General features: G+C 43.5%; 1 protein-coding gene across 1 annotated transcript in view; it reads right to left on the bottom strand.

Moving 5' to 3' along the window:
* LOC126458188 (ryanodine receptor) overlaps positions 1-25,801 on the bottom strand; it is a 740,760-nt gene that overhangs the window by 558,041 nt on the left and 156,918 nt on the right. The window contains exon 2 of the mRNA XM_050095064.1: positions 14,798-14,902. Within this exon, the coding sequence (XP_049951021.1) occupies positions 14,798-14,902 (105 nt within the window). The remainder of the gene's footprint in view (positions 1-14,797; positions 14,903-25,801) is intronic.

Below are 25,801 nucleotides of genomic sequence, written 5' to 3'. Positions count from 1 at the left end.
AAATAGATGAGAACTGCTGTTTCAAGTCCTGAATCGACGCACAAGCATATGATTATAGCTGATGAGACTAACATAAATTTTCTATACAGTAGTCCATCCAGTGTGAAATTTAAGCGGATACTTTATTCTTTAAATGTGTCACTACCTCAGCTTGCTCCTATCCATCATACAACCAATAGTCACACTCTCATAGACAGTTTTACAACGAAATCCCCAAAACGAGTACTTCGTAATTCTGAAATTTCTGCACATGTTATTTCTCACCATGACATAATTTTCGTGATGTACTCACTAGAATGTCCCAGAAAGAAACCACAACTGACTGCATACCGATACTTCAAACGCATTTATTTGTCTGGACTTGAACTGAGTTGAAAGAAATACACTCATGGAAATTGAAATAAGAACACCGTGAATTCATTGTCCAAGGAAGGGGAAACTTTATTGACACATTCCTGGGGTCAGATACATCACATGATCACACTGACAGAACCACAGGCACATAGACACAGGCAACAGAGCATGCACAATGTCGGCACTAGTACAGTGTATATCCACCTTTCGCAGCAATGCAGGCTGCTATTCTCCCATGGAGACGATCGTAGAGATGCTGGATGTAGTCCTGTGGAACGGCTTGCCATGCCATTTCCACCTGGCACCTCAGTTGGACCAGCGTTCGTGCTGGACGTGCAGACCGCGTGAGACGACGCTTCATCCAGTCCCAAACATGCTCAATGGGGGACAGATCCGGAGATCTTGCTGGCCAGGGTAGTTGACTTACACCTTCTAGAGCACGTTGGGTGGCACGGGATACATGCGGACGTGCATTGTCCTGTTGGAACAGCAAGTTCCCTTGCCGGTCTAGGAATGGTAGAACGATGGGTTCGATGACGGTTTGGATGTACCGTGCACTATTCAGTGTCCCCTCGACGATCACCAGTGGTGTACGGCCAGTGTAGGAGATCGCTCCCCACACCATGATGCCGGGTGTTGGCCCTGTGTGCCTCGGTCGTATGCAGTCCTGATTGTGGCGCTCACCTGCACGGCGCCAAACACGCATACGACCATCATTGGCACCAAGGCAGAAGCGACTCTCATCGCTGAAGACGACACGTCTCCATTCGTCCCTCCATTCACGCCTGTCGCGACACCACTGGAGGCGGGCTGCACGATGTTGGGGCGTGAGCGAAAGACGGCCTAACGGTGTGCGGGACCGTAGCCCAGCTTCATGGAGACGGTTGCGAATGGTTCTCGCCGATACCCCAGGAGCAACAGTGTCCCTAATTTGCTGGGAAGTGGCGGTGCGGTCCCCTACGGCACTGCGTAGGATCCTACGGTCTTGGCGTGCATCCGTGCTTCGCTGCGGTCCGGTCCCAGGTCGACGGGCACGTGCACCTTCCGCCGACCACTGGCGACAACATCGATGTACTGTGGAGACCTCACGCCCCACGTGTTGAGCAATTCGGCGGTACGTCCACCCGGCCTCCCGCATGCCCACTATACGCCCTCGCTCAAAGTCCGTCAACTGCACATACGGTTCACGTCCACGCTGTCGCGGCATGCTACCAGTGTTAAAGACTGCGATGGAGCTCCGTATGCCACGGCAAACTGGCTGACACTGACGGCGGCGGTGCACAAATGCTGCGCAGCTAGCGCCATTCGACGGCCAACACCGCGGTTCCTGGTGTGTCCGCTGTGCCGTGCGTGTGATCATTGCTTGTACAGCCCTCTCGCAGTGTCCGGAGCAAGTATGGTGGGTCTGACACACCGGTGTCAATGTGTTCTTTTTTCCATTTCCAGGAGTGTAGTTTGGGATACGTCCTCCATTCTCTTCTCGGACATTAACGAAAAGCTTCATGATTTACCAACAAACTTACTCAACTACGTGGCAATAAGCTACCCTTAAGACCGGAAAATTAAGAAGGAAATCTGTACCTTGGTTTCCTGAAGAACTAAAACAGTTCATGAATCTCAGAGACGCTGCACATCAGGCATGTAAACTGCGCCCTACACCTGGGAATCATATTGCTTACAAGCAGAAACTGAACAGAGTCTGTCAAGCTGTGAGAAATGCTAATCTCAGGCATGCCCATACATTAGTCGACAACAGAAATAGACCAGCTGTCCTATGATAGAGCCTCCGTGGTCTAGGTATAGGAAAAGTAAAAGCTGCAGCTGATTCCATTGTCCCACCCGAAGAACTGGACAGGTGTTTCACATTATCTACAAACACAACTGAACTGTAAACGAAACAGAGACTTATTGGTTACTACATGGTGGTGGTGGTGGTGGCGTGTTGGGGCTTATGGTGATAAACGACTGTAGCCACGAGGAACTCTACATGAAGCATGTTACTTGTAGTACTGTCAAAAAGTGATCGTACGGATCACATCTGCATCACAGTCCAAATGATGAAGATTATTATTAAGCTACTACTGCTCACTATGACAGATATCTTTAACCACTCCTTAACCGCAAATGTTTTCCCTGAGGCATGGAAACAGGGATTAATTAAGCCACTACCTAAAAAGGACATTACAGCAGCACCATCTGATTACAAACTTACTTGCATTCTTCTTGTAATGTCTACGGCCTTAGAATGTACAGTCCTCGACCAGCTAACAAACTAATAACAACAAACAACTTACTAGACGAATATCACTAAGGTTTCCGTAAAGATCGCAACACAACATTTGCCTTAATAAAGGTAACAGATGATCATCGCATCACACCATTTGCGTTAACAAAGGTAACATGACCTGAGACTTGCCGTGGTTTCACTAGAGGCGACTGTCATGCGCTTCTTAGACTTAAGTAAAGCCTTTGACATTGTCGACTTCGGATTTTTAGTTGCCCAACGTAGAGGCCTAAATTCCTCGCCGAGTGCAGATCAACGGTTTCGTTCGCAAGCAAATCAGCATAAAATCACACTGGAGGTAAGCAGTATCAGTCCTACACTCTTTTCATTTTATGCTGATGATGTGTCGTTAGTTTTGTCCTACTGCAAATACCACATGTACGCTTATGGAAAGAATGACCTTGAAGCATTACTTGCTGCTTTCAATTTCACGTTAGTTATTGATTTTACTACTCGAGTAATACAGGAAAGCAGCACATAGAGGAATAGCTTTTATGTACGAAGATAAATTAAATCAAATAAAAACTTTTTCTGTTAAGAATGGCCTTTCTGAGCATGATGTACAGCTAGTTACAGTATATGACATAGCCCGATACAGAAATGCAAAACAGTCCTCCAAAATAGTGCGTTCAATTGACGATTTAACAATTGAAAATTTTAGGGGAAGCTTGCAACAGATGGACTGGGGTAAGGTGTACAGGGAACCTGATGCTAATTTAAAATATAACCTATTTCATGATACCTTTGTGAGTATATTTGAAAACTGTTTCCCTAAGAAAACAATAAAATGAAAGTGTAAGAAACCATCTAAAAAGCGGTGGCTTACTAAAGGGATAAAAACATCTTGCCAAGAGGAAAGGGAAGTGTAACTTATAGCGAGAAGCAGTAATGATGCAGAAACAATCAAACATTATAAGAACTACTTCACTGTATTATAAGAATAGTTATTAAAAATTCCAGAAGTGTGTGCATTATGCCTGAGTTTAACACCTCTAATAAAAAAAATTAAAACAATTTGGAATATTGTTGAAAGGAAAACACGGCAACTGAGAACAATGGAAGACTGTATTTCTATCACACTCAATGAAAAGTTTGTTAACAAAAAGTCAGAAGTACAAAATATTTTAAATAATCGTTTTCTAAGCGTTATAGAGAAAATAGGTCCAGCTGTTCATTAGAAAATGCAAGGCTGTATATGGAATAGGTAAGGTCTATGCAACTTGATAAAATTGGAATTCAACACACCTCTCCTATTGAAATTAGGAAAATAATAATAACAATAATAGCAATAATAATTTCATTCAAAATCTCCCATGGAACTGATGGCATTTCTAACAGTGTACTAAAAACTTGTTCTTGACAGATGAGTAGGATTTTCAACCATCTATATAGCAGCTCACTGAAACAGAGCATTTTTCTGGACGGACTGAAGTATGCTATTATTAAACCACTGTATAAAAGGGAGGTAGGTGAGATGCTAACATCTGCCACCCAGTCTCACTTCTGATAGCTTTACCCACAATTCTGGTAAAAGTAATGTATTCAAGAGTAGCTTCACATATTTGTAAGAATGAAGTACTGACAAAGGGTCAGTTTGGTTTTCAGAAAGGCTTTTCACCATAAAATGCTGTTTATGCCTTCACTGATCAGATATTAAATGCTCTGAGTAAACGAACTTTGCCCCTTGGGATTTTTTGTGACCTCTCAATGGCTTATGACTGTGTGAAGCATGAACTACTTCTAGATAAGCTTAAGTACTGTGGTATGAGTGGGACAGTGCACAAATGGTTTAATTCATATTTAACTGGAAGAATGCAGTATGTTGAAGTTAACAGTACATATAGTCTGCAAAAATCAGCAGAGTCCTCTAACTGGGGATGTAGGGCGAGTCAAAAGTCCTTGGACACCTTCATAAGTTGGAAGATTAAAAGGAAAATTGAAATGCGATGATGGGAACATAGGTTTGACGTGGTGTCGCAACTTTTGGAGTGAATTTCATTCATGTCCGCCAACTTTAAATCCGCCATTTTGGATTCAAGTCATTTTTTAAATGGTAAGGGGGTGTATGTCACATCTCATAACACTCGCTTGGGCTCTGGAATAGAGTGGTGTAATTTGTTTTTGTCTATCTTGTACAGTTTAGAAATTATTAATGTGGTTACGGCGACTACAGTTGTGCATTGCACGGTATGGACAACATGTAGAACATGTGTTGTAGCAGTCGGTATGAAGGTAATTTCCCAGCTTTGAACATTAATAACCTCTAAACTGTACAAGATAGACAAAAAGAAATTACACCACTAAATTCCAGAGCTCAAAAGAGGGTTATTTGATGTGTCATACATAACCCTCCCATTTCAGAAAATGACTTGAATCCAAAATGGCGGATTTCAAGATGGCGGCCATGAATGACATTCACTCCTAAAGTTGCGGCCCCACATCAAACCTATGTTCCCATCATCACATTTCAATTTTCCCTTTAATCTTCCAACTTATGAAGGTGTCCAAGGACTTTTGACACACCCCAAGAATGGTATCCCACAGGGTTCAGTGTTAGGTCCCTTATTCTTCTCAGTATATATTAATGATGTGCCACTCTATATTGCTCATGATACAAGTATAGTAATCACACCCAACAGACAGGAATTAGCTGAGGAAATTGTAAACAATGTCTTTCAGCAAATTATTAACTGGTTATTTGCAAATAAACTCTCATTAAATTTTGAGAAAACACAGTACATACAATTCTGTACAGTAAAATGCATAACACCATTGATAAATATAGACTTTGAACAGAAGTCTGTTACTAAGGCAGAATATTACAAATTTCTGAGCGTGTGCATTGATGACAAATTGAGTTGGAAGAAACACATTAATGATCTGCTGAAATGTTTGAGTTCAGCTTCTTTTGCTACTAGGGTTATTGAAAATATTGTTGATATATCAGTAAATTAGCCTACTATGCCTATTTTCATTCACTGCTTTCATATGACACCATATTTTGGGCTAATTCATCATGAAGAGAAAAAATATTCGTTGCACAAAAGTGTTTAATCATATTAATAGCTGGAGCCGACCCAAGATCATCTTCCAGACATTTATTTAAGGAAATCAGGATAATTCGCAATACTTTCGCAATACATGTATTCAATTATGAAACTTGTTATTAATAACCCACTCCCATTCAAAAATAATAGTATAGCTACAAAACTAGATGAAAGTATGATATGCACTATTCTGGGTTAAATCTGACTTTGGCATAGAAAGGATTGAATTGAATTATGCTGCTACAAAAGTCTTTGGTGATGTACGAAATAGCATTAAAACCTGACAGATAGCCAACCAGCATGTAAAAGCAAATTAAAAAAATTTCTGAATGGCAATTCCTTCTACTCAATAGATGAATTTTTAGATATGAAGTATTAATTATAAAAAAACTACTTATGTCATGTAAAAAAACCTTATTTTAAACTGATACGTTCCACATCTTAGGAAATGTATTCATGATCTATGAAACAAATATTAATGTAGTGATGACCTCTAGTTGTATCTAAGTGTAAAACGAATAAACCTTAAAATGGCTGTCGAGAATCTCAGACCGATCTGTGTGCATTACTAAAATGGGCACAGAATATAGAATTAGAGCTCATGCCATCCAAAACACAAGCGGTACTGGTTGGTCGTTCTAGGCCCTTTAAACCGATATATGGGGAATCCGTACCATCTTCAGTCTTAAATGGGACAAATATCAACATTTCTCCCTCAGCAGATAGTCTAGGAGAAAAAACAGACGAAAATATAAATTGTACTGAACACATAACTGGAATGTGCACAAAGGTATCAGGATCTCTCCATGCCCTACAAAAATATAAAAAGGCCGTCTCCTTTGACCTGAAAAAGGGACTTGTACAAACACTTATACTTCCAGTTACACAGGCCAACAAACAAAATTTTTGAGAAACTTTTATTACTTTGATAGCTGATCTTTATAGGTTTTCATGAGCTGAATCCAAATTTAGCCCTTGTTTTTTTGTATCACCCCTAGTTTTCGAGCAATATGCTTGTTATTATATAGTATAAAATTCCTATGCTATACGGTAAATGGGGAAATTACTGAAATGCTTTGTTACAACATTAGCACGATTGTACTTACAGTAAGCTACTTAAAACAATGGTATATGCTAATACAGGTTTCACTTGTCAGCTGGAATTCGTTTGTATTTTCTTCCTCTTTTTTCTTTGAAGCTTATTTTGTAGCTTTTTTTACTATGAATCACCTGCTAAACTTCTTGGTGAAGTGGCCAACAGTAGTCCCCCATCATGTTGGTGATCCAGCGGCCTTGGTAGCGTTTTTCCATAACTTTAATGTCCTGGGGGAAACGCTCTCCTTGCTCCTCACTAACATCTCCCATATCGTCCGGGAAGTAATCAAGGAGACTGTTCAAAAAGTGAACTTTCAGGGTCATTAAACATCCTAAAGTTTTATATTTCTTTAACATTGTAGCTATAATAGAAACATATTCTGGTTTATTTTCATATCCTAAGAACTTTGTAACGACTTGCTTGAATGATACCCATGATTCTTTCTCATTTAAGTTCACTGTGGATTCGAAGTTAACATCAAACATCAATTTTCTAATGTCAGGTCCGACAAAGACGACTTCTTTTAGTTTAGCATATGAAAAGTATGGAAACTTTTGGCAGTGATACTTAAAACATGGTCCATCTTTAGGCAAAGCCTTTATAAACTGTTTCATTAGGCATAACTTCATATGTAGAGGTGGCAGGAGTATATTTTGTGGATCTACAAGGTTTTTGCGTAGGATGTTCTTCTCAAGAGGTTTTAAAAACTCCCTCACAGGCCAGTTCTTTCTGCACCAGTGTTGATCCCTAGCCCTACTGTCCCATTCACACGGCCTCCCATTCATGACCTTCGACATGACATGATTTGAGTCTGGGTTCACTAAAATGGAGTTTTGAAAATCATCATATTTAAGAATTAATTATTGAAATACACTGAAAAAAAGTGAAGGTGTCTTTGAAATCAGGAAGAGGGTAGCTTGAATTATGGAGCAAAGGTGTGGTACTTCCAGCTGTTGAGCCTTTTGAATGACCAAGACATTCTATTTTTATATATCGAAAGTTATTACGAGGATACTACATGTAGAAATAAAACAGTATGTTGGACTTACTTGGGGTGTAAATACGCATGTCTTTTCTTCAACAGTAAACCGGATATACACTCCTGGAAATTGAAATAAGAACACCGTGAATTCATTGTCCCAGGAAGGGGAAACTTTAATGACACATTCCTGGGGTCAGATACATCACATGATCACACTGACAGAACCACAGGCACATAGACACAGGCAACAGAGCATGCACAATGTCGGCACTAGTACAGTGTATATCCACCTTTCGCAGCAATGCAGGCTGCTATTCTCCCATGGAGACGATCGTAGAGATGCTGGATGTAGTCCTGTGGAACGGCTTGCCATGCCATTTCCACCTGGCGCCTCAGTTGGACCAGCGTTCGTGCTGGACGTGCAGACCGCGTGAGACGACGCTTCATCCAGTCCCAAACATGCTCAATGGGGGACAGATCCGGAGATCTTGCTGGCCAGGGTAGTTGACTTACACCTTCTAGAGCACGTTGGGTGGCACGGGATACATGCGGACGTGCATTGTCCTGTTGGAACAGCAAGTTCCCTTGCCGGTCTAGGAATGGTAGAACGATGGGTTCGATGACGGTTTGGATGTACCGTGCACTATTCAGTGTCCCCTCGACGATCACCAGTGGTGTACGGCCAGTGTAGGAGATCGCTCCCCACACCATGATGCTGGGTGTTGGCCCTGCGTGCCTCGGTCGTATGCAGTCCTGATTGTGGCGCTCACCTGCACGGCGCCAAACACGCATACGACCATCATTGGCACCAAGGCAGAAGCGACTCTCATCGCTGAAGACGACACGTCTCCATTCGTCCCTCCATTCACGCCTGTCGCGACACCACTGGAGGCGGGCTGCACGATGTTGGGGCGTGAGCGGAAGACGGCCTAACGGTGTGCGGGACCGTAGCCCAGCTTCATGGAGACGGTTGCGAATGGTCCTCGCCGATACCCCAGGAGCAACAGTGTCCCTAATTTGCTGGGAAGTGGCGGTGCGGTCCCCTACGGCACTGCGTAGGATCCTACGGTCTTGGCGTGCATCCGTGCGTCGCTGCGGTCCGGTCCCAGGTCGACGGGCACGTGCACCTTCCGCCGACCACTGGCGACAACATCGATGTACTGTGGAGACCTCACGCCCCACGTGTTGAGCAATTCGGCGGTACGTCCACCCGGCCTCCCGCATGCCCACTATACGCCCTCGCTCAAAGTCCGTCAACTGCACATACGGTTCACGTCCACGCTGTCGCGGCATGCTACCAGTGTTAAAGACTGCGATGGAGCTCCGTATGCCACGGCAAACTGGCTGACACTGACGGCGACGGTGCACAAATGCTGCGCAGCTAGCGCCATTCGACGGCCAACACCGCGGTTCCTGGTGTGTCCGCTGTGCCGTGCGTGTGATCATTGCTTGTACAGCCCTCTCGCAGTGTCCGGAGCAAGTATGGTGGGTCTGACACACCGGTGTCAATGTGTTCTTTTTTCTATTTCCAGGAGTGTAGCTACAGCCTCGTCTGCTGAAGCCACGATGAACTGATAAAGCGACAGGTAGCTGAATCGTTAGCTAGTGTGTGCGTGTGTGTGTGTGTGTGTGTGTGTGTGTGTGTGTGTGTGTGTGTGTGTGTGCGCGCGCGCGTGCGCACATTAGGCGTCTTGCTGGTTAGTGTGTACAGTTGTAACTGCAGGTGTGTAGCCGGCTCGGGAGCTTATTTCCGTCGCGGTCAGTAAATACTATCTATCGAGGAATGGAATGACTGGTAGAAATAGACAAAGGGGAAGATCTATTTGAGTTCTGGAGAAGTATAGGAACATTTGAAGCAATGCCGACTTCATGTTTTGTCTTAGAAGAGACACTAAAGAGAGCCACACGCACATTTACAGATTTAGTAAAAGGTTTTCTTGGTATTGAGTGGAATATCATATTAAAATAGTGAAGTTATCGGGGATGAAATACAGGGCTCTAAAGATTATATACAGCTTGCGCTGAGAAGGGAATGCAGTTAGAAGAAGCCAAGCACAGGAAAGGGAGGAGTGGTTGAAAGGGAATGAGCCAGGGTTGTGGTCTGTCCTCCCCCACGTTATTCAGTCTCTAATGGCTGTAAAGGAAAGCAGAGAAATTTGGAAAGGGAATTAAAGTTCAGTGAGAAGAAACTAATACTTTGAGGTTTTCCGATGACGAATACACGATAGATGGGCCACATAAGCTCTTCGCTGGATTGCGAAAGATAAGAAAAGACCGAACGGCAACGGAAAAATCTGGAGGCCAGAGTGTTCTATTAGATGTGCACATACTGTAACCATGCTTATATCTTGTAACTTTATAAAAACTCGTTATGTACCAACTTCGTGGCAAAGATATGCATTGGTATACAGCAAAGCTCACAGATGCATGTTTCTGTCCATTGTCATAACAACGTCGGTCCTCAGTTGGCCAACTGAAGGCCAGAGGGTTAAGCTATACTGGCGAATAAAATTCGCTGTTGTAAAAACAGTGGACGGACTTATCATAAAGTTTTCCGTGTATACAGTGTTAACTTTTATTCATGTTTGCCGAACTATTCGTCGACGGCGCTCCTGGACGGTCAGAAAATTTCATTATAGCGCCCTCCCCAGCGCAGAGTGGAAGTTGTAGTCAGAAAACAACTCCGCTAAGTAGCTCTGGGCGCCAGTCTTTTCCCGGGGAGCGCAGGCCCAGCGGCGTATGCGGGGAACCCTGGTAGTGGAGTTTGGCGTAGCTGTGAGCCGGGCGGTGCGGGTTTAGCCGGCACACACACACTTTTAATCTGTCTGCAGGTTTCGGCTTTTTAATAACTCACCACGAAGTCAAGCGCTGTGTGGCAATTGCGACACGCGGAAAAGCTGCGTTGCTTGCAGTGTTCTCCATTTCTGTTTGCACTACCGCCATAAGACTTCTCAGTAACCAGGTACTACAATTTTGTTAAGTGTTAACAAGATATTGGTGCGCAGAATGCATCTCAGCGATGAAACGGGCGTCGGAATACTTCAAAGATTTTCTTGAGCCTCGTTCGTGGAATTCTGCAAACCAGTCTGTTAACTATGTTATTATTACAATAATTGTTATTTGGCCTTTATATTCTTCAATTAAGCCGTTTTAAGGGGCTCCGGAAAGGCTCAAAATCATGAAAAGTTCAATTTTTACTTTTTTGGGTTTTCTGAATCTGCAGACTATTACCTTTTAATAGATATATAATTTATTCAATTCCAAAGACTACAACTATTTTTAAATTTTTTTTGAAATGTGTTCTACATGGGCGTGACCCACTGTGGCGCTGTTAAACTGCTGTCAAATGGTGTTATTATTAACGTCCGTGTTCATCAGGTACATTTTAGTGATGTGAGATAATGTATGTGTTGTGGCTAACCTGTGATGGTTCAATATATATCGCTGGTGTGATTGTCGATTGTTTCATGTTTATTTACTATGTCGTTATCTCGAAAATATTCGTAATTAATTCTGTTTCTTGAGCCTCTGTTTTGTTGAAGTATAATAATGAGTAAAAGTAAAGTTATTAGAAATCCTCTGAAGGCTTTTAAGAAAAGGAGAAATGTTGGAAAGCCAAAGGTATGTGTTATTACTGTAAACAATAAAGATGATAACCAAGTGAGTGAACCTAACCTCTCAAGTACACCTGCCCATAGCAGTCAAAGTGGGAAAGAAAATACTTCACAGAAGAAGCTTGGTTCAATGAGTGAAAACTATGAATGTTTTATGGGCGAATCGGATGTGAATGAAATATTTGATATGTCGGTTCCCAAAGGAATTTTTTCAAACTGTGTAAGATGTATTCATTGTAGTGAAGTTGGTCTGGAACTCTCCATAATAAAGCACGTAGGACTTGCTAGTGAAATACAACTGAAATGTGATAAGTGTTCATACATGACCAACTTTTGGAACAGTGTTGCAGTAACTGCAACTGAAGAAAATGGTAGGAAAATCTACGAACACAACAACGAGCGATGCTTGCTTTAGACAAGGAACGCCTTCGGGCTGCAGACAGGGCTGTAAAGAGTCTAGAAATACAAGCAAGAGTAAACAGGAGGAGGAACAAGAGGAAGCTGGAGGAGGAGTTTGCAGAGGATGAAGATAATCCATCCTATGGACCTGGAATGCACTAAAAAGTTAATCCAATCTTTGTCGCTCGATTCCCAAAACTTTTATTTTCTCATACTAATTATATGTTTTCTAAGGATCTTCCAAACATATTTGTTTCAAACTTTCAGTAAATGTTACACAGTACCTTCTGCATAATTTAACACAGCCTTTTTCCAAAAAACTGTATATTTTTGAATATATAAATAAAAAATTGCAAAAAAATGTTGTGAATTTTCATTACAATTGAAAAAAAATCATATTTAATAACTGAACTAAAATTTTGTAAAATCCCTGTGTTAAGTTGTAGCCCATATTCCAATAAATAATCTGTAAAAAGTTCAACTTCCTACCTCAAATACTTTGTGAGGAAAGATGTAATTTATAAGCGTTATTTTAACATTGCAAGTATAGGGCGTTCCGGAGCCCCTTAAATAGTTTTGGCAGTACATAATATTCGTTTCTAGACATAAATTTACGTTTCAGGTTGATTCTTCCTTACTGTTCAATACATGTCTACTTCTAACTGTCTTAAAATATCAGAAACTCTGGTCGGTAGCTGCTTTGTATTATTGCTCCATTCAGTTCCTTCCTCTGTTCTGAACCGTTGGAGCTTCCGATACGTAAATGGACCAGATCTGCAGTTACAGGTTGGTATTCCTCGATCGGTTAGGACAATGTGCGATTCTGTTGTTGCGCAAGTGCGCTGCATTTGGTTGATGAGTAATCGCATTCTAATTGTGGATGTGCTCGTACCCCTAGATATAAAAAATGGTTGAATCAGTTACTTGTAGCTGTTGATAGCTGTATAGTAGCATAAAATCTGCTCCTTTATTGTTCGCAAAATAAATCATCGATAAAACCTTCATTGATGGAAGTAACACTTTCATTGCGCATAAAGTCTTATAAGACAGCTGAATGGATCTAAGATACACGTCCTCGGTGTCAGTTTGTCAACAATTGCACTGTACGCCTACGTCATCCTTGATCTTCACTATGTTAATGGTATTGTAGCTTACTTTTGCTTTCTTGATTAGCTCAGAATGTCGTATAGTCGTTCATTAGCAGACTCCATTTTTGATGTTGTAAATTCTGTACTTTTCGAATAAGTCAAAACTACAATTTTGTCACTCTGAGTTGTGCCATGAGTGACTGCCTCGGTTGGTGTTGAACTTTCTGCTGTACACACGCTAGTTTCCACGAAACTCAAACACGCTGTATCCTACCAGTACAATATCTGGCTGCCACACACTGTGAGAATGCGACGTAGAATGATCCATAGACTTAGTCTTAGGTAAATCAAGTGGTTCGTTGGTAGGAGACTTGAAAAATGAAATCAGTCTACAAAGGAAATTTCTTACCAAAACATTCGTGCTTCCCACCCTATAATTTTACTCAAGTGCGTAGAATACGTACCAAATAGGGCTAACAGTGGTTACTGAACGTGTAGAGAACTGGACAGCACGTCTGGTCACAGGTTTGTTCGACCCATGGAAGAATATCACAGAGATGCTGAAGAAATAGAACAGGAAGACTCTCGAAAACGGACGTAACTTATCTTGAGAAAGCCTGCTTCCAAATTTCACGAACTAGTATTAAGTGTGGAAACTAGGCATACGCTACAGCTCCCCATGTAAATCTTCCTCCCTGGAGAGAACGAGATTGGCCCCATTACAGTGTGCGCAGAGGCGTTGTTACGCATTCTTCCCGCGCTGTATATGCGAATGATGGAACGTGAAGCTACTACATGATGAAGTGGGAAGTATGCACAGCCACGCACTTCACAGTGATTTGCAGAGTGTGGATGCAGATGAACATTCTTTGATATGCAACTGTAGGGTATAATATTGCAGCTTTGGAACCGTCGGTATAAATATGTAAATGTTCGTCTCAAAGAATTGCTTAACACGTGTATTAGCGGTGCTGTTCATTAATAAACGGCTGGATCATAAAATACTGGTAGATGAAACGTCATCACATGATATTTTCTACCAAATATTGGTGTTACTTTGTGCTTCAAAATTACGGGGATGTTATGCTGCAGCTGAATGTAGCCTATAGTGACTAATAGTGCTATTCTCATGTAAGACACTTCCTCCGTGACACCATAAACAAAAATAGGCGGTCAGTTATTGGGAATGGTTCTATTTAAGAACTTGTTTATCGTTGGAATGAAATATGTAGCACTGGACATTGGTATATGTTTGAAAATTCATTTACGCTCCTGTTGCGTGGAATTTTACAGCTATTGTAATATTTCAGTCGACGATTAGCTTCTCGGGCTACAATCCCAAATTCTGGGTGTGTTTAACTTGTTTATTTGCGATGCTGTTCGACCTCTGGTATTTCATCGTGATGCTCTGCGTGCAACAATCTGCAGCAACGATAACCATTATATTACTGTCAACATACAACTGTTTGTGATCATCAGCGGCATTTGACTGTCATCATAAGATATCTTGAGGCTTTCGCACATTGTAATGGAATTCACTGGGCCTGAGCTGTGGTATTTATGGTCTAAAGTTCTGTTTATTTTGCTTATCCACATAATCGAAAATAACTATGACATGAGAAGTAAGTACCAAATAGCCTATTAAAATGTTTTGGTTGCATTTTTCTTGTCAAAAAGTCTTCTAGATTAAGTTGACTTTGATTTCGTATTTGATCCAAAGGTTATGCGATGCAAAATACTAGCGTATTTGGAAGGGATTGCTGTGAGTGTCAGGAGAATGTTAGACGAATATTCCCTTTCCAGTGCGCCGTTCCCACTCTCGTGACGGTGATTATGTATGAGTAAATTTCCTTCTGTACATTATGTGAGCTTATTAGGGGACTGGCAAGTAATCGCCGGCCCTGACGCAGGAGAGTAGAGGTATTGTACTCACCTTGTCTGCGATGGTCTCCAGGTAACAGTGCCGGTTGCCGAAGCCCTCGGCAGCCAGACACACCCTCTCACCGGTGGCCGTGCATGACAGGCACACCATGTCTTCCTGCAAACACGCACACAAATCGCATTAGCTGTCAGCAAGCGTGAAACATGGGGATTATTTAGAGGCTTTGGGGCGAGTGACTAACTTTTACAAATTGGTAGGGACGGGCTGTCGGAGGAGCGACTGTACGATCGGGAGAGTAGTTTACCTGCCTTAAGTGGCATGTGTGTATATTGGGGAGGGGTTGACCGCCGTAATCACTGAGCCGAGACAAAGCATCCATTGGTGTTCATGGCGGATGGACAACTTTAAGATGATTAAGTGAATTTTTCCTAAAACCGAGCATACTGTGGCACGCTGCAAAGCTATCAATGAACTCTTATCAAATAAAATGAAAGGTCTTGGGTTCAAGGACTGATATAAAGTCTGCAGTTTCAATTATAAGGAATCACTGTATCTTCATTGTGAACACTTCATCAACAAGGGGAAAGCTTTGCTGGAGTTTCTGGGCTAGCTCTCGAGCCAACCAGTATTAAAATCTATTCAGACGAGTATTTATGGGAACTTTCCAGCTAGTTATGTGTAAAAATTACGTCTCGAACGGTTCTTCTAGGCGTCAGCACCGAGTAGACGGTTGTCGTTAGAAGCAGGAAGGACTAAGCAAATTATAATGTCCCTGTGTGAGAAACAAGAGAGTCAATCTGTAGCCTATTATTTTCTTCCACAAAAGTCTCGCGAAATGAGCTCAGATAGAAAATCAGAGAAATTACAGCACTTACAGAAAGTTACCGGAGGTCATTCTTCCTATGCACCATTCGCGAATAGAACAGGGATGGGGGATCAGATAGCAGTAACAGTAGTACATATGCCACACATCGGAATGTAGCTTGCGACGTATAGATGTAGGATGCAAACGCTAATCGGTTGAACAGACTCAAATGTTCGACATTTTCGAGAGTTCCCCGAACTCGAGAAGTCACAGTGTCAGTCGCGAATCATCGAGGAGGGTAGGGGGCTTTTCCAACAGGACTTGATTGTCGAGGAGCATCGATAGTTCCGACTTTCTAGCAGCCGGCGACAAGTGTTTCGGTTTACTAATAGCGGAACGGCAGTTGTGAGTTTCGCGGTGGACTGTACAGTGACGTAGTCCCAGCTGGGGTTGCTGTGTAGTGCCAGTTTTCGTCCGGTCAGGGAGCTAATAGTTAGCTGGAACAGATGTGGGTCGAAGGGAAGGATTTGGCGAGATTTTTTAAAGCGGAGATAAATTGTAATGCTTCAGCGAAAACTGGAGTGCTTTTTTTGTGCGTAACTTTCATGCCAGTTAAGTCTTTATGCCAAGACTTTTTGTTCTTTTCCGAGACTGCTGAGGATATTTTGAGGAGCCAGTTGAAAGATATACGGTGATTGTTAGCGTTAAATGTTCCCAGCCAAGTGATTAGTCGTCGGAATTAATCTGAGAACATTTCGGCTGCTACAGGGCAGTAACCAGTAGACCCAGGGTTGTGATCTTTTATACCCGTCTTGCGTGTCCAAACGAGGCTGGCGGCCCGTATCAAAACTCCTTCACTAATGTAGCAATGTAATGAGTGACTCTGAGTCTGCTAAACAACAGTACCTTCCTTGATAGTGATGCGGTTTCGTTGCACAGTGGTTTCAAAAGCGTTACTCAGGCCTGGAGATTGTGAAACGCAGTACAGATATTATGACAGGGAGAACGGCATTGTTCTACAGGGTATTCCAAAAAGATTCATCCGATTCCGCAAGACTGTATCTGGAATGAAGATTGAAATTTGCGGTAGATTTTAACTAAAAGTTGACCATGACACCAGTTGTAAGTTGCCGAGTTGACGTGGTTGCCGTTAGGCTGTGGTCACAGCGGGACTGGATTCGGTTGATTCCTCCGACGACTGGCATCGGCAGAAGACGACTGATCTTTTCAAGTCGATATCCCACTACGAGCGCGGTCACAATGCAGCCGATCGCTTTTTCCGAACGTATAGACTCCAGATGACACCCGCCGAAATTCAAACTGTTTTCTTCGGTTGAATCGGCCGACGTTCTCATACATGAAATATGGACTGTGAGAAACTGACACATTTAGTCCAAGAGAGAAGGAGTTTGTGGAATACTGCGGATAAAAAGTATCATAATCGGGATATGTCTCGTATCCCATGGACTGAAATCGCAGCTCTATTGCAAACCAAAAGTAGGCAAAATCTTTGTAGGAAATTTTAGGCGTAAATAAAAATCTCAAAAAATAATTTGTTCAAGCGAGAATGGTGGCGTGTCGTACGCTTGACATCACTGTAGTGGACATTTTTTCGGTTGTGCTTACACGCAGTTTATGCCAGTAGGGTGATGATTCCGTTGTATAAGGTGGCTTGCAAATGAGGTGTATGTCTTTCCGTTTTTCAGTATTTAATGTTTTCAGAGTATCTTATTCTAATATTTACGTCTGTATTTCGCGTGCACCCTGAATGACGACATTGAAGGTTAACTGACGTATGTTTATTTTACTGAATTTATCTCAAATTGTGAAAGGTGTTTATAATCTCGATGTTCAGTATCCCAACGAATCATCTTGTCCATGTAAAAGGACGTTTCTCTCTTCATCTTATACATTCGTAAAACTTGTCTAGTTATTCCAGTAACTAAGGAAAGAGTCTACAGTACTCGTCACTTTCTTTTCGAGACAGAGAGAGCTCGTACACTTGCGTTCAGGGTCTCTCTGGGAGCACTTGTCTCCAGATACAGAAGTGTCGTGGCATCCATCCCACCCATGGAGGTAAAAATAGATTCTAACCTCCTTAACCGAACACATTCTAACCTAACCAACCTTAACGAACTTGATCCCGCCAAAAACTGACGGAGATGGGACATTCCGTGACGAAGCTGTCGGATGATTTTATCGGGCGACCTCGGGTGACGGCGTCTGGCGGTCGTTGTCGGTGCCACTGTGAACGCACCCTAAGGGGTCTGCATGGTGCAGCTACCTCGGTCGCTCGTCCATTACCCTAATGCCTGCCGAATCGATATGTCGATAACGCAGCAACAAAAGGCGTTTTACGCTCTCAGTTCAATGGCTGCAATTCACTTACAACTGTGTGGGGTGATTTTCGTCGAGGGTACGACTTTGTTCCTCCTGCATGACAAGTCTGAGGGACATACGTTGCACCGTTGGCCTCCAAGGTAATCTGATCTCAATGTATGAATTTTTTTTTTTTTTTTTGTGGAGGTTTGTAAGAGACCTCGTCTGTGTGCCTTCTAACAACTCAGGGTGAAATGCGAGGCCGCCTAGAAGCAGCAGTGAATGCAGGAAGTCCAGACGTATGGGATGAGTTTGACCAACCTGTGGACGTCTGTCGTGCGTCATTTGGGTGGAACATTTAACATTTGTCAAAAACACATGAAAACTTTCATTCTGAACTTAACTCTAACCCAAGGCTCTTGAAACGTTCCTTTCGTCCGAGCCTCGAAGCTTCCGCGATGCCGCGGCTGCGACCACAACGCACGTACTTTTCGCGACGTGTGGCGTGCAAGACAAATTACGATACGCGCTACTCCGAGGATGTAATCGGAAACTTTTGTCGCCGGACCCGGGTTATGTCTCTGCTCTGGTACACTGTCAGATCAGTCCAGAGTCATCAATTAAATGCCCTGTAGCTATGTAACTACTTTCAGAAAATATTCCGAGATCCGACCACTGCACCGGAGTATCCTCACCGCTAACAGTTCTATACACCGCTTCCCACTGGCTTCTGACAACTGCCGCCGAAAATCACCCCAACAGCAAAGCAGACATTCACTTCAAAGTCAGTACGGAAAGAATCACACAAAAACGCTATACCAAGGTTTACGCGGAAACAACTCAAATATACTAGCATGAATTAAACCCAGGCTAGTCCTTCACTTTCATCCCTCAAAACTTTTGGCTAACTGATGACTCCAAGCTCTGCTCCGAGATCTCTCATGTTACCGAAAAAGTCGGCGCTCACCAATCTGCAAAAGTCGCCGAAAGGACATGGAATGAGGTCAGTCTTCCGTACTGAATGAAATGATTCGGTTGATCATTGAGGACGCCCGACTCCTGACTTCTGATACGCACTCCACTCTAGAGTGAATTAGGATCATAAGCATAATGTACGCACTGCTACTGACCATTTCCCACTAGCGCTTCTGTAAGGTGCTGTTTTCTCGCAGGGCTTTAACAACTTTTTCTGCGACGGATGTTGTAAACGCCGGCCGCCACGGGGAAATTCCTCTGCCTGTAAGCCAGCCATGTAGACTCCGACCACAACCCATTTAGGAGGATTAGGGAAAGACTGTCAATGTCAAGGAAAGCGTTTCTGAAGAAGAGAAATTTGTTAACATCGAGTATAGATTTAAGTGACAGGAATTCGTTTCTGAAAGTCTTTGTATGGAGTGTAGCCATGTATGGAAGTGAAACGTGGACGATAAATAGTTTAGACAAGAAGAGAATAGAAGCTTTCGAAATTTTGTGCTACGGAAGAATGCTGAAGATTAGATGGGGAGATCACATAACTAATGAGGAGGTATTGAATAGAATTGGAGAGAAGAGAAATTTGTGGCAGAACTTGACTAGGAGAAAGGATCGGTTGGTGGGGCATATTCTGAGGCATCAAGGGATCACCAGTTTAGTATTGGAGGGCAGCGTGGAGGATAAAAATCGTAGAGGGAGAGCAAGAGATGAATACACTAAACAGATTTAGAAGGATGTAGGTTGCAGTAGGTACTGGGAGATGAAGAAGCTTGCACAGGATAGAGTAGCATGGAGAGCTGCATCAAACCAGTCTCAGGACTGAAGACCACAACAACAACAAAGGAAAGACCGGCCCGTCAGCTACACGCTGGAGAGAAACGTCCGTGCATCCGGACACTGCTCCAGGCCGTTACGATGGTGGACAGATAGGAAGTGATATGTTACAGTACGTGTAAAATCTGATGTTTCCTACGCGTAAGATAAAATCCACCCCAAGTTTCTATCTTCAGTCGTGTAGAAGCTAAAATCTTATGAAATATATCTTGGTGAAGCTTCCTTCACATGTATGTGTGAGGGACGGGTTAAATGAATGGTCAGTGGCATAGAGTACTAAGAAACACAGACGTGAAGATTTCAGACAGCATTCTCTCACTGACACATCTAAAATGAGTTCCATCGTTTGGGCTTAACACCTGTAATAATTTGGGTAGTTGAGATTTCCTCGTTTGCTTCTTGCTTGAACCATGAAATGTTAGTTGCCGGTTCTTTTTTCGTTATTTTCGTCAGAGAGACAAATTTCCGCTGTTATTCCAGATTTTGGCGCACCTATTTTGGTAGTCCGGAATGAATTCTCTCAACGTCGCCTGAGTTTCACGCACCCACGTTCATTGTGGACGACTGCACAATGAATCTATTTTTGCACCTTGAAGTACGTCTTTTTCGAACGCCCACACTCTGCCTGTAGGTCGGCATAATTGACATCCCTTGCGAAAAACGACAGCATAGATGAATATTGACGGCAATGTCGGGATTATTACTAAAAGCAGGAAATAGGAGCAGCTGCCACAGGTCGGCCTGCGTGTGTCCGCTCGAACGGCTCAACACACATTTTTGACTTGTCTCTCCAGTCTTCAACGCAGAAACTCTCTGCTTCTAAAGAATGAATGAAGGCTAGAGTCTAATGTCCCTTTGATCTGGCCAGCGGCGCGCAAATCACCACCCGCGGCCGTGGCCATAGGCCACTCACTCTTAGCGATGTGCGGGGCGCGGGACAAATTGCGCTTCGTACCGGTCTCTAATTAGTAGGAAACGTTTATTTCCTGATCCAGAATAATTCTCGGACTTCTTCATTAGTAAAATCAGTCTGAGTAAGGGTTCCCAGCCTCGCTCTGACCCACGACGTGAGGTACAAATTGTCGCGACCCTTGTACCACTAAACAGTGTCCTGTAGCAATTTAACTGCATTCAAGATTTCGAGACTCCTTCTCTTGACTGGAAACCGTACACCGCTAGTAGTCTGTACAGTTCCTCCAGCTAGCTCGTAGCCACTTCCGTCGATAATATCCACAAAGAGGAAATAAGATAACATTTCAAAGTCAATATGCCAGAAGAGACAAAAATACGACAGTTCAAGTTTGCATAGAAACATATATATGGTTACGCATTTGATTTGACGTTACGAATTCTATTCCTTCATTCGACACCACCTCCAGCTAGGTAATGGATCCGCAATATGAAACCGTTTTCTTCCTATCTCCTAAAGCAAACTCCTGATTGCAGAAACTAGAAAACCGATCAGCACATATCACCAGCTAACGAGAAACACGCTTACCAACTCTCTCAGATACTTTTTTTTTCTGGAAGAACGGTGAATCACTAAATCCCTGAACTCAGAAGTCAGTATCAGTCTCAGGTCAGTACCTCTGATCAGGAGAGCCCAAGACTCCAACACCTAGAAGGGCTGTCAATAGACTCCTCGATTTCGACAGCTCTTCGCAACTACTGAAATTCTTTCCAAGATTCAGGGCTTTCAGCCCATTAGTCTGCGCAGCAGGATGTTGGCACTTCCACAATTCCAATGGCCGTTTCCAGCTCCCATTATTAGAATTCCTCTGTAAAATATTGCTTCCTGCCAGGATTTTTCAGACGTTTGTACGCTGTAAAATACTTGGCTTCAAGGAAAAACCACTCGCCAGTAAGCCAGCATAGTATGTCCCGACCGCAATTCATTTACAAGGATCACGGGAAGCCAGACTAATCATCTCCGGGCTTGACATAGTCCCCTGCTCTCCGTATAGTGGAAACTGGGTCCGAAGTCCACAACTGTCAAAAGACAGTTCATTTGCGTCGTCAGGAGTGACGTGTTCCACAGGTGACGGGAATATCATTGTCTCATGCTCATAAATTAAGGATAATGCCGATACATTGTGGAACAACGCTCTGGTGGGCGGTTAGCGGGTTTAAATCACCTCGGGGTACGACCCTGCGGTGCATTTGACCTGCGGTCGTCGCACGGTGGCGCTGGCAGCAGTCCACATAAGCAGAGTTGTTGTGTTGGTGCTTGTCAGAGTACGGTGCAGCGAGTAAGTGTGCAGACGTTTACAGACGTGCTAATGGTGACTGTGTGTTGAAAATGGCTCAAAGAACACATGTTGATGACGTTATGAGGGGTAGAATACTAGGGCGACTGGGTGCTGGTCAAACACAGCAGGTCGTAGCACGGGCCCTCCAAGTGCCACAAAGTGTAATTTCAAGATTATGGCAACGATTCCAGCAGACAGGAAACGTGTCCAGGCGCTACAGTACTGGATGTCCACAGTGTACAACAGCACAAGTAGACCGATATCTCACCATCAGTGCCCGCAGACGTCCACGGAGTACTGCAGTAGCCTTGCTCGGGACCTTACTGCAGCCTTTGGAACAGGTGTCTCCAGACACACAGTCTACAGACGACTGAACAGACATGCTTTATTCACCCGGAGACCTGCAAGATGCATTCCACTGACCCCTGTTCACAGGAGAGCCCGTAAAGCCTGGTGTCAAGAACACAGTACATGGTCAATGGAACAGTGGTCCCAGGTTATGTTCACGGACGAATCCAGGTATAGTCTGAACAGTGATTCTCGACGGGTTTTCATCCGGTGCGAACCAGGATCCAGATACGAACCCCTTAAAGTCCTTGAAAGGGACCTGTATGGAGGTCATCGTTTGACGGAGGAACTGTAACAGGTCAGGTGTCCGGGACGTCGTTTTGCACCAGTATGTCCGCCTTTTGAGGGGTGCAGCGGGTCCCACCTTCCTCCTGATGGTTGATAACGCACGGCCCCACCGAGCTGCCATCGTGGAGGAGTACCTTGAAACAGAAGATGTCAGGCGAATGGAATGGCCTGCCTGTTCTCCAGACCTAAACCCCATCGAGCACGTCTAGGATGCTCTCGATCGACGTATCGCTGCGCTTCTTCAAACCCCTACGACACTTCAGGAGCTCCGACAGGCGCTGGTTGAAGAATGGGAGGCTATACCCCATCAGCTGCTCGACCACCTGATCCAGAGTATGCCAACCCGTTGTGCGGCCTGTGTACTTATGCATGGTGATCACATCTCATATTGATGTCGGGGTACATGCGCAAGAAACAGTGGCGTTTTGTAGCAGATGTGTTTCGGGACGGTTTTCTAAACTTATCACCAATACCGTGGACTTACAGATCTGTGTTGTGTGTGTTCCCTATGTTCCTATGCTATTAGCGCCAGTTTTGTTTAGTGCCACGTTGTGTGGCATCAAATTCTGCAGTTATCCTTAATTTATGAGCATGAGTGTAGCTCGCACTGCAGTATGGGGAGAGAAATCGAACATGAACTTTTTCGAGGAAGTGATTTACAAGAAACCACGAAAGACATAAATTAGGGCGAGCGGCGTCGTAACTTCGGTCGCTACTCTCTGCGTCGTTGGGTAGTGCCAAACGATTTCGATCGATGATCATACAAATTATAGTAACCTGCGCATGCAGTGAGTAAATGAATAAGGGACGTGAGCAAGGCTGTTAAAATTGATCTTACTGCTGTATTGGGCAGCTCAGTTGGGAACTGAAGATGGCGAACCGTGTGGGGAAGTTGTGGGATCCGAAGAAGCTCAGACTTGGGCCGTATCCCCGCGGGGGCACTCGCAGCACCGCCAGAAGCTGGCAGCTGGAGCCGATACCTCGACTTAACTCCCCCCGCCCTGGGCCGCTGGACTCTGAGCCTCACTAAATTCTGCGCTACAGGCTTCCGCACTCAGAGCCGGCCGGTGTGGCCGTGCGGTTAAAGGCGCTTCAGTCTGGAACCGCGTGACCGCTGCGGTCGCAGGTTCGAATCCTGCCTCGGGCATGGATGTGTGTGATGTCTTTAGGTTAGTTAGGTTTCATTAGTTCTAAGTTCTAGGCGACTGATGACCTCAGAAGTTAAGTCGCATAGTGCTCAGAGCCAGCTTCCGCACTCAGAGCGCAGTCACAAGTCCCTGGGCGCCGGCGTGTCTCTGTTTACGGCCACAGCGATGAGTGATAGGCCACTAATACTCGCCATCCTGTGTACACGACCTGACATTCAATAGTGCTCTCGTATTCTGAAAACTTTCTTTAAGAAAAGGAATCATCTGTGGAAAGTTATAAATAACTCCAAAACTATTGCGGCATCTTCCTTTTGATGTTGCAGCTGTTTTGTGCTTACCACGCTAACGAGAAAAAATTGTTATGAAAATTTCGACTCGTGCGTGGCACAATTATTGACATTTCATACAAGTCTGGTATCTAAGCCGTCTTTAGTGGGTAATTGTTTGTTACTTCTAGAATGTTGAAAAAATAACAGTTCTTTTATACGTTATCAAGTATAAGTGTTGTAAATTTAACTATTTTTAGAATCTGATAATAGTGTTAGCCTACTGTTTGTCTAACAGAAGTACAATATGTGTTCGTAGGGTTTTCCGGCCAATATGCTGCTTGAAATTCTCTCGGGTATGCAGTCGGATTGATTGATCGTTGTAGACCGTATTTTCGACGGCGTAACGTGCTGTCATCATGAGGTTACTCCTCAGTGGCCGGCCGCTGTAGCCGAGCGGTTCTAGGCGCTTCAGTCCGGAACTGCGCTGCTGCTACGGTCGCAGGTTCGAATACTGCCTCGGGCATGGATGTGTGTGATGTCCATAGGTTAGTTAGGTTTAAGTAGTCATAAGTCTAGGGGACTGATGACCTCAGATGTTAAGTCCTATTGTGCTTAGAGCCATTTGAACCATTTTTGCCCGCATCTCGTGGTCGTGCGGTAGCGTTCTCGCTTCCCACGCCCGGGTTTCCGGGTTCGATTCCCGGCGGGGTCAGGGATTTTCTCTGCCTAGTGATGGCTGGGTGTTGTGTGCTGTCCTTAGGTTAGTTAGGTTTAAGTAGTTCTAAGTTCTAGGGGACTTATGACCACAGCAGTTGAGTCCCATAGTGCTCAGAGCCATTTGAACCATTTTTTGATCCATTTTTACTCCTCAGTGAGCAGCAGTAACCTGATAATGACACGTTAAGCTGCCGAAAGTTCGTTCTACAACCAGGCTGAATAATCGAGAGGCTTTCAAGCTGAAGTATAATAAATGCTGTGATAAACACATCGGATTGGAGGAGATGAATGTCGCAGTGTTGTCTGTTTTAAAACGTATGCGAACGGTAGGTTTGGAAACTATTTTTAAAAGAATTTGGACAATCTAATATAAAAATAGGTACTGTCTGCGTTGACAATGCCACAGAGCATGTATTTGCAGACTTACATACAGCAACCAAAGCGATCGCTTTTGCCGGGATATTTATTTCCGTTGCGCACTGTTTCCTCACACTTGGTAAATGCGTGGTTTGTGTCTAAATACCTCTTTCTAATGGTAAGCGTTACGTGAAAATATTACTTCCGACGAAAATAAAACATGAATTTTCTGCTACCTATGACAAATAATAAGCTACGTACTCTATGATACGTGAGATAGATCTACGTTATTCTCGTATACGTTAAAAGCATTTTTCGAGCCCTAACTTCCGTGGTTATTGTAAAACACATGATAAAATTTCATAGTTACATGGTTTAACATCTCCAAACCAAACATATCATAATCATTAACTACGTACCCTTCCACAAAGAAATAACAAACATTATTCTCAGTTTCCAGAAATAGTTTTTAATCTATTTTCAAAAACATACAGTTTTACAGATAAGAGGGGGTAATTTTCTGGCTCTTTTCTGTTGCTTAGCGGCTACCCCTCCCACTGTACTTGAAAAATGTGTTTCGCTCAGAAAGTAGCACAGTCCTCGTTCTGAGCAACACATATTTAGCTCATTTGGTTATATATCGTGTACGCTTAATGATCTATGTTGAATATTTTGTCCCATTTATCTTGATTGTGCAAGCTGCCCAGATACCGGAACTTCAAAATAGTTCAAATGGCTCTGAGCACTAT

Source organism: Schistocerca serialis, chromosome 2, assembly GCF_023864345.2.
Source record: "Schistocerca serialis cubense isolate TAMUIC-IGC-003099 chromosome 2, iqSchSeri2.2, whole genome shotgun sequence".
Lineage (NCBI taxonomy): Eukaryota > Metazoa > Arthropoda > Insecta > Orthoptera > Acrididae > Schistocerca > Schistocerca serialis.
Note: the sequence above shows the minus strand (reverse complement) of the source record. Positions and strands in the feature narration are given on the sequence as shown.